The 10,213-nt window shown below is 37.4% G+C and overlaps 1 protein-coding gene across 1 annotated transcript; it reads right to left on the bottom strand.

Annotated features, from left to right (window-relative positions):
• Positions 1–7,209: 7,209 nt before the first annotated feature.
• LOC146897819 (uncharacterized) lies at positions 7,210–7,935 on the bottom strand. Its single transcript, XM_085736472.1, has one exon. It carries the CDS (start codon positions 7,933–7,935, stop codon positions 7,210–7,212), a length of 726 nt encoding a protein of 241 aa, XP_085592598.1.
• Between the last annotated feature and the right edge of the window lie 2,278 nt (positions 7,936–10,213).

Genomic DNA, 10,213 nt, shown 5'->3' with positions numbered 1-10,213 from the left:
ACTGCTTTTCAAAAAAATCCTTTCGTCCCACCAGAGACGAAAGTGAACTTGTGTAGGGCTTTTTGCTTCATGTATTTTCCATCATTAATAAAAAGGTCGTTTTGATCTCGACTTCGTTTTTGTCCTTTTTCTGGAAAAAATGGTAATACAAAAAACCAAAAAATAATCATACTTACTTTGTCAAAATCAATAATCAAATCATGCATTAATAAGCCCGTTGAACACCTTAACCGTATACTCTCTCTCGACTTTGAGTTCCTCGTATCCGAAGCTAAAGAAGATGAGAACGAAGAGACTCCTGATGAAATCTCTCGCATACTGGGGCATCTTAGCCGTTGAAGTTGCAAATAAAAATCAAGAAGACTGTCCAGAAGATGGTTGTTGCTTACAAAGACTGGCCGAGATGCTATCGTCTACACTTCATGAGTATTGTACTTCAGTACACATTTCAACAGGGGCAACCCCCTCTTTCCTCAGTATACGACGTGGAGACCGTGCTTCCCGTGGAGGTTTCGAAGTCCCGTCAGTGGGAGTTCTGCTGGAATCCATGTTTGATTGAAATTAAAATGCATGACGACCTTGTACAACTATATCAAAAAGTGGTTGAAACAAACTTCCAACAAAAAGGTTCGTCCCCGTAAACTTCAATGAGGAGTTTTTGTGCCAAAAAGGTATTGACTTTCCAATCAGACTCCAGGGGCAAGTGGATACCTAGTTACGAAGGCCCATGTGCAATGACTCTTGAAACTACGGATGGTGACAAACTCACACATTCTAAGAACACTGATGCAGTCAAGAAATACTCTGTCAAAAAATAAAAAGCTCGATAAGTCGCAAATTTGAAAAGGCGGCTTAGGCAAAAATGAGCGTCTCGGTGGACTGAAAACCCGAAAGGGCGGTCCAGGCAAAAATTAGAGACAAAAAAAAAATGATGATTTATCCTGATAGATTGAAAACCCGAAAAGGGCGATCTATGCAAAAGTTAAGGATCATGACAAAGTAACTGCATCAGTCAGCACAGTCAACTTGGGGCATCTAGTCGTCAAAAGAACCTCCGATTCGAAGCATCTGCAGATCAAAGACTCGGAACTGGGGCATTCAAAGTTGTCAGAGAGTATAACAGTTATTTTGTTCAATGTACCTTCCCATTATATTTACCATTTTTCCAAATTTTTCAAAGATCTGTGGGGCCACGCCATTGGCAGGCCACCACTCAATTCATCAAATTTGAGCCTGTGCCCATTTATTTGGAACTCTCATTTATTCTATTTGCAAAAATTTTTCTATTTTTGATGGAAATACTTGAAGCAAAAATTTTCACAATACAAAACCTTTTTTACATCTTTTGAAAAGTGTGAACAACAAACACATCCTCTTTGAACTCGTGAGTAGGTGAAGCGTACATCCGCATCCGCCTCGAGAACGGTTACACTCCGGAAGAGAAACATAGCTAAGCACTATAGAGAGGACCTCTGCTTCGAGCAAGACGCAGTCATAATCCAGAAATTCAAAAAAGAAATACAAAAAAAATGAAAAGCTCGCTAAGTTGAAAACCTGAAAAGGCGACTTAGGCAATAGAGAGCGTCCCGGTGGACTGAAAACCCGAAAGGGAGGTCCAGGCAAAAATTAGGGGCACAAAAAAGGAATATATTCCCGTTGGACTGAAAACCCGAAAGGGCGGTCCAGGCAGAAGTTAGGGATTTTCAAAAAAAAAAGAAAAAAAAACATGACTGCTGAAGCATACCAGTGGAAGAACACTCTGCGTCGATTTACAAATGGCGACTTCTTCCAGACTCTTGATCAACAATGGGCTTTATCCCCAGGAGCATCAGCTGCTACCTTGTGCCAGGTTTTGCCCCGTCAGCGGCTCGATTTATTCGCAATACTATCATCCCTAAGGAATTCTGCCGAGTGTTTGTACTACGATGTCAGTCTGCCTCCCATCTTACCTGTTTTGTCTTGTTTGTCAAGTCACCGGTCATATACAGTCCATACAAATCATACAAGTTACATTCATACATTCATGCATTCATACATTCATGCATTCATACAATCATACATTCATACATTAATACTGTCACATATTCACACACTAATGCATGCACAACATATACACGGCATCATTCACACATGATCGAATTAGTCACCAAAATCTTGTTTCGGTCGCGTCTCTTCAGTTCGGTCTTTACTTATCATCGTATCAAGCCGCAAGTTTCTACACATGAACGTCTAGCATTTACCTTCTTATCATAAAAAGTGTCATCCCCATTGTGTCTGGTCCTGAGATGTCACTCATTATAAGCCCGGTGGATTTCGGCGAACTCTTACAATGCCCGGTGGATTCCGGCAATCTTTTACAAAGCCTGGTGGATTCCGGCACAACCTTGCAAAAGCCGAGTGGATTCTCGCAAAACTCTTATGAAGCCAGGTGGATTCCGGCACAACCTTGCAAAACCGAGTGGATTCTCGCATGTGTTTACCAAGCCGAGTGGATTCTCGCAAAAGCCGAGTGGATTCTCGCAAATGTTTACCAAGCCGAGTGGATTCTCGCAAAAGCCGAGTGGATTCTCGCAAACCTTATCAAAAGCCGAGTGGATTCTCGCATATGTTTACCAAGCCGAGTGGATTCTCGCAAAATCCGAGTAGATTCTCGCAAACCTTATCAAAAGCCGAGTGGATTCTCGCAAATGTTTATCAAAAGCCGAGTGGATTCTCGTAAATGTTTATCAAAAGCCGGGTGGATTCTCGCAAATGTTTACCTTGTTTCAAGCTGCTAGTCCTAAACAACGGACCGCTTGAGTTTACCTTTTAATCTTGTTTCAAGCCGCTAGTCCAAAACAACGGACCGCTTGAGTTTACCTTTTTGTCTTGTTTCAATCTGCCAGTCCTAAACAACGGACCGCTTGAGTTTACCTTTTTTTTGTCTTGTTTCAAGCTGCTAGTCCAAAACAACGGACCGCTTGTGTCTACATTTTGTCTTGTTTCAGACTGCTAGTCCTAAACAACGGACCACTTGTGTCTACATTTTGTCTTGTTTCAGGCTGTCAGTCCTAAACAACGGACCGCTTGAGTTTACCTTTTGTCTTGTTTCAAGCTGCTAGTCCTAAACAACAGACCGCTTGAGTTTACCTTTTGTCTTGTTTCAAGCTGCCAGTCCTAAACAACGGACCGCTTGAGTTTACCTTTTGTCTTGTTTCAAGCTGCCAGTCTTAAACAACGGACCGCTTGAGTTTACCTTTCGTCATGGTCAGTTCCAACCAATGAACAGTTTGAAATCACATTTTATTTTCTCCAGTGTCATCCCCAGCTTAGTTGTTCAAGTGATGTCGCTAACAATGTTTTGTTTTCATTAAGCTATCGTTCCAAACCGATACGGTAGTAGACAATCTCTTCCCCAGTGAAACTGCAATTCCCCAGCGGAGTCGGATCCCTTTGTTTGTTTCTCGTCCCAGTCAAATCATCTTTGCCGTCCTGCATTCATAATTGCATCATGAGCATTTCACAACATCTTAGGTAAAAAATTGGTGTACTTTTGTATTTAAGTCTCTTCGTCCCGGCAACTCAAAGATTTCATCTTCAAATCTCCGGACGAAGAAAACTTAAATAGGGGCATCTGTCATACCCCAATTTTTGACCTAACATCCTACATTCATACATTGTCTGACCCTGAATAGTCTTTGACTTTTCAAAGGAAATCTCAGCAGAAAGGTATCTTAAAATACCTCATGTTTGGTTCCGAGTCAGGCCCTCTTCGCTCTTTATATTTTTATAATTTTAGTTTTCTTTATTTTTTTTTATTATTTGTTATTTACTCTTTAATTTCCATCTTTTATTTAATTTTATAATTTTAGTTTTTATTTCCAATTTTTATTTTAGCTTTTAATTAGTCATTTTTCATATTTTATTTTAGTCACTTTTATTTTATTGTCCAAGTAAAAAAAAACCAAAGTGTCAATGAGTCCAAAATTAAGTGTCCAGGGGTCCAAAATATTTTTCCTCCAAGCCATGCCATAATCAGTGTAGAGTCAAAACTTTCTTCCCATTTTTCATCAAGAACGCGTTTCATCATCAATACCTCTACTCACTTTTTTAATTTATTAGTCATTTTTTTTAACTTTTAGTTTTTATTTTTATCTTTCATTTTTATTCAGTCTTGATTTTTATATTTTTTTATTTTCCATTTTACCATTTTGTTTTTATTTTTTTCGTTTAATTACTTCTTTAGGTTTTTATTAACTTTTTTTTAATGAGTCCAAAAATTGTCAAAAAATATAGTGTCAAGGTCCAATTTATTTATTTTTTCTTTCTCAAGTGTGCCACCAATCATGCCATTTTTACATGTCAACTCTCCCATTTGAAAAATCATTCAAATCACATTCCAAAACCATCAATCTCATTCAAATTCCCATCAAAGTGCATTAAACCAATTTTCCATTTTTCATCAACCTTAGAACCTATAAATAGAGCTTTCATCCTTCACAATTTCACACACCAAAAAGTTCTCTTGAGTTGAAAGAACTTTTCTCTCTTCTCCCTCATTTAGCTTGTGTTGACGAGCTATTCTTTTCTTCTCCCTCTTTTTTCTGCCCCTTTTGAATTTTGTCCCTTCGGTAATTTTTGTCCCTTCGGTTGTCCCTTTCTTTTATTTTCTTACATTTTATTTCTTTTTAGCATTTTATTTTATTTTTATTTAGCATTTTAATTATTGTCATTTATTTTCCAGCAATTAGAATGTATTTAGGTTCAATGTAAATATAAACGAGAAAAGTAAGTGTGTGTGTGTGTGTGTGTGTGTGTGTGTGTGTGTGTCTTTTATTTCTTTTTCCGCTTTATATATATCAAAAAATACAAAAAAATTAGATTAGGGATTTTGTGGTGACCCAACGTCACTACAAAAATCCACACGCTTTTATTTTTATTGCTCTGTTAGTTTAATTTTCATTTATTATTCCAAAACAACAAAAACATTCAAATAACAAAAATCACAAAAATATTTTCATAATAAACCTTGATTTTCAATCAAGTGATCGTTCTTTTTACTTTCTTTCTTAATCAAATATCAAATCAATTTTAATCATACTTCGAGTCATCTTTCTTTCAATATAAAAAACATAAACAAATTCTTTTTGCCACTTGGCTTTTCTCTTTAAAACTTTTTTCAAAACTAATAAAAAACACACAACAAATCAAACGTCAATTTCAACCCCGAACTACGAGGTTTTGATCCCTCACGGGTACGTAGGCAGAGGACACTCGTCCTTCCAAATCAATAAAATGTAGATAATTAGGTCTTCCTTTTTTAATCATTTCAAAGTTTCATTTTTTAAAAAAGCAAGCAAGTTTATAGCACAAAAAGTTAAATAAAATCAAGAGGTTCTCGTAGAGTACTACGAATATTTAGGGTGCTAATACCTTCCCTAAATATAACCAACCCCCGGACCCCCCAATTTAAATAATTTTTTTTAAAGTCGTGAAATAAAAGGTGAGTCAAACGCTAACCAAATAGCCTTGATCTCCGAAAAATGACGCGATAACTTGAAATGCAAGAAAAGAAATATGGAGCTAGTATTTTTAGGTCCAAAATTAGGGTATAACACTCATATTCAAATCTCTTTGATCAAATAAGTACTTCAGACTCTTATGATCACTGAATAGCTCAAAATGTGTTCCATACAAGTGATGCCTCCATATCTTCAAAACAAAAATGATGGCTGCTAATTCTAAATCATGAGTGGGGTAGTTTTCTTCATGTGTCTTGAGTTGTCTAGATGCATAAGCTATCACATTATTTTCTTGCATGAGTACTCCACCAAGTCCCTTAGACGATGCATCACAAAACACAATATATCCTTTCTCTGGGTCTGGTATAGTTAAAACCGGTGCCTGCGTCAACTTCTTCTTCAGAGTCCTAAAACTCTTCTCACATTCTTCATCCCACACAAAAGGTACATCCTTCCTTGTGAGTCGGGTTAAAGGCAAAGCGATTTGGGAAAACTTCATGATGAATCGCCGATAATAACCAGCTAACCCCAAAAAGCTTCGAACCTCCGAAACATTCTTTGGTCTAGTCCAATTTTGAACAGCTTCTACTTTCGACTGGTCAACCGCTACTCCTCCTTGAGAAATAACATGACCCAGGAACTTAACTTCTGACAACCAAAACTCACATTTACTAAACTTTGCATAAAGTTGTTTCTCTCGGAGAACATTCAACACTGTTCTCAGATGTTGTGCATGCTCCTGTGGATTCTTAGAATAAATCAATATGTCATCAATGAAAATAATGACAAATTGATCCAAAAACGGTTGAAAGATCCGGTTCATATAATCCATAAAAACTGCTGGAGCATTGGATACACCAAAAGGAATAACTAAGAATTCATAATGTCCGTAACGCGTACTGAAAGCCGTTTTAGACACATCCAAAGATTTGATGCGTATCTGATGATATCCAGATCTAAGGTCAATCTTTGAGAACACGGACGCTCCCTTAAGCTGATCAAGTAGGTCATCAATCCTTGGCAATGGATACTTGTTCTTGATGGTTACCTTATTCAATTGGCGGTAATCAATACACAGTCTCATGCTACCATCTTTCTTCTTGACTAACAACACCGGTGCACCCCAAGGAGATACACTAGGCCTGATGAAATGCTTCTGTATAAGCTCTTCAAGCTGAGACTTCAGTTCTTTAAGCTCCAAAGGAGACATTCTATAAGGCGCTACCGACACCGGCTCCGCTCCTGGAATCAGATCAATTGAAAACTCAATTTCCCTTTCTGGTGGTAAATTTGTGATATCGGCCGGAAAGACATCCAGGTACTCACTGACAATCGGAATATCACTTGGACTCAAATCTGTTTCTGAAGTCACGGTGAGCATAACATAAAAACCCTTATCTTGAGCACAAATAAATTGAGCCATTTGATACGTGTGCTTTAATAATTCTGATAAAGCCACTCCTTCCACCGTGTTAGTAGTTGGCATATAAATACTCTTCTCTGCACACCCTATATATACGTGATTTGCCGACAACCAATCCATACCTAATATCACATCAAGTTGCTTCATCGGAAGACATACCAAGTCTATATAATAAGTCTTACTAGATACGGTGATAGGACAATTCTCACAAACATAATTCGCCACAACTCCTCCGTCGGTTGCCGTAGTTACCATCATAAGGAGATTTAATAACGAAACAGATAACTAAAGAGCTTCAACACATTGGAAAGAAATGAAAGAACAAGATGCTCCACAATCAAATAAAAAATTAATAGGATTTTGGCCAAGAAAACACGTACCACCAATCAAATCTTCATTAGCTTGTGCCTTCTTGCCATCCAATGAGTACACCCTTCCTCTGCTCATTGCGGTACTTACACCTTTGCCCTTGTTCCTCCTAGTTGGACAATCCACCATAAAGTGCCCTCTCTGGCCACAAGCATAACATGAATCGTCTCCCATTTTGCATTGGCCGGCATGAGTCCTTCCACATTTACTGCAAGCAACAAAAGAATTGGATGAACCCATCTGTCTTCCCTTCTGAGGAGACCCCTTCTCAGGAGACCCCCTTGGCTTCAACTTATCATGATGCCTATCAACAAAATTGCCTCTTCTTCTATCAAAGGACGTGGTACCCTCTCTGACAGCTTTATCAAAGCCTCTCTCAGCCTCCAAACTATTATGCACCATCTCATCAAAATTTGTTAACCTTTGCTGACTGACTACCGCATATAGTTCACCCCTCAAAGCATACTTATATTGGTTAACTTTCCACATCTCATTACCCGCATACTCATGGTGAGTAGAGTAATAAGATAATTCCTCAAACTTCTTTGTGAAATCTGTCACCGACATTTGACCTTGTTTCAAATGAAGAAATTCCTGCTCCTTCCTGACCTTAAACGACAAGGGAATATATTTCTCTTTCATCACTTGCTAAAAGTTCTCCCAATTCACTGGTAATCCATTTGTCACCATCCTGCGTCGAGCAGTTTCCCACCAATCATGTGCTGCACCTCGGAATTGATTAGTTGCATAAACTACTTTCTCTTCCTCGGTACAATTGGCCATAAGAAAAATCTTCTCCATATGCTTGATCCACCTCTTAGCTTCAGGTGGCTCCCCGCTACCGTTGAACTCTGGAGGATGGTTCCGATTGAATACTCGCAATGCTGGGTTTCCCACTACTGGAGGTGGTGGATGCGGCTGATTCAATCCCGGACCTTGGTGCTGTAACAGCCCGGCGGTGGGTCCCGCATGCACACCTCTCTCGGTGGCACCGGCCTCGCCTTACGACCCCCGACACTATTACTCACAAGCTTAATCACTACCCCCCTTGTAGTGTTTTTGCCTCCCGTGGGAATCGAACCTAGTACCATGGGGATAAGTACTAGTTCAATGCATTCCCACTACCAATTGAGCTAGGGGGGTGGTGATTAAGCTTGTGAGTAACAGTGCCGGGGGGTACAGTGCCTAGCCGGGACCTGCCTGGGCTGTTACAGAATATGATATACAAAGAATGAGGTAAACAAAGATAGATAATCAACTATGTTAGGACAAAGAGATTGTGTTCATATTTCTAAGAACTAATCATTACCCCGAAGTAAATCATTTTTCCACAAAACAATGATTAGAAACAAATACATGAAGCATGTATTTAGTAATATCATCTCCATAAGCCCTCATTCAAATCCAAAGGATAGGGAAAGTGACATGAGCAAATAGTGATTGGCGAGGTGATCGTGTTTTCTACTATTCTTACATTAGGCGCCCAACTAATTCACATATAAAAATATGATACTTTTTATGTATTGTGTCTTCTAAATCAACTGTATAAAAGCTATTTTTCAATAAAAATTTAAACTTATGGATTATGTTCTTGAAGCTTTTCATTATTTTTTCATGCTTTAATTTTATTTTTTGGTTTTGACTTATTTAAAGTTATTTTAAACCGCGTAAATGAAATAGTTTTTTCAAAATATAAAATAAGAATGTCCATGAAGTTCTACTAGTTTTTTTTTATTGAAATTACAGTTTTTCAATATGACATTTTTAACCACTAGTATGTGTTTGCTGATTATAAGAATTGGGGAAGGAAACTCACCTAATCGAACAAATATATTAGTTTACTTATTTAGGGTTCAACCTGCACTTTTATAACTTGTTTTAAAATTAATGGTTTAATCTTTTTTTGGTGTGAAGTTTTGGAATTTATTAGTTTTTCTAATAGTTTTTGAGACTCACATAATGGATCATGTAAGATAACTGAAACTCTAGTATTAGCTTAAATAAATATATTGGCTCGTATTAAATATCCTAAAAAGTATCAACTAAGCTTAAGTTATCAATAGAAAGTATGGACTAGACTTTCTTAGTAGTATTATTTTTGCGGATTTGTGTTATTTTAGTGATATATTGTTTTTTATTTTCTTTGCCTACGTCTTGATATTTTGGAATGAGAGATAGAAAGTTAGAGAGAGATATAGTGAAAAATGAGAGAGAATAGTCTACTTTTTGAGGTAATTACGAGCATATTTACTTTAATATTTCCAAAAGGCGGTCCATATGATTTTTGTTTGTTTTTATGTAATTTGTAAGAAACGACTATTTGATATTAATTTTGATGAGAAAAACTTATAGTATATTTGTTTGTACAAACATATTTTTATTTTATGATATTAAAATAAAGGGCAAAGATCTTAAACTAGACCATTGTGATATGAAATACTCGAGTTGGTCAAAATTCATTTAGTATAAAATAAAATAGTCATATGATACATCGTGTGGCTATCATTGATTCATTCATTTTTCCGCTGAATTTATGTTCAAGGTAAAATGGGACGAACTGCAATGCAATCATTCCAAACTTTGTCATTCCTCTTCGAAATTTCAGTTTTGTTTTTGGCATATGCTGGCCATTGGAGTGCATTTCTTGTCAAGTCATAATGGCAGGATTTTCCAACATCATTCACAAGGCTATGACAACAATAATCACTAACAATTTGATTTCCAACAAATACAGCAGAGAATATTTGTTTACCACATTCTGCAGGCTTTAATTTGCTTGCACAATTAGTTAAATACTTCTCATACGACGACAATGGCCTTGGGGCAGAAGTAACATCATGGGAAGGACCTCCAGAAGGTGGCTGAGAAATTTCAGAACACAATGACGTTGTGAAAAGCAAAGTAAAACTGATCATAATAG

This window comes from Medicago sativa, chromosome 8, assembly GCF_051527215.1.
Source record: "Medicago sativa cultivar Bolivia chromosome 8, Bolivia_mono, whole genome shotgun sequence".
In the NCBI taxonomy this organism is placed as follows: domain Eukaryota; kingdom Viridiplantae; phylum Streptophyta; class Magnoliopsida; order Fabales; family Fabaceae; genus Medicago; species Medicago sativa.
Note: the sequence above shows the minus strand (reverse complement) of the source record. Positions and strands in the feature narration are given on the sequence as shown.

Excerpts from the sequence above, each read along its gene's own strand:
- LOC146897819 (XM_085736472.1), bottom strand. The coding sequence starts at position 7,935 with ATGAAAGAGAAATATATTCCCTTGTCGTTTAAGGTCAGGAAGGAGCAG.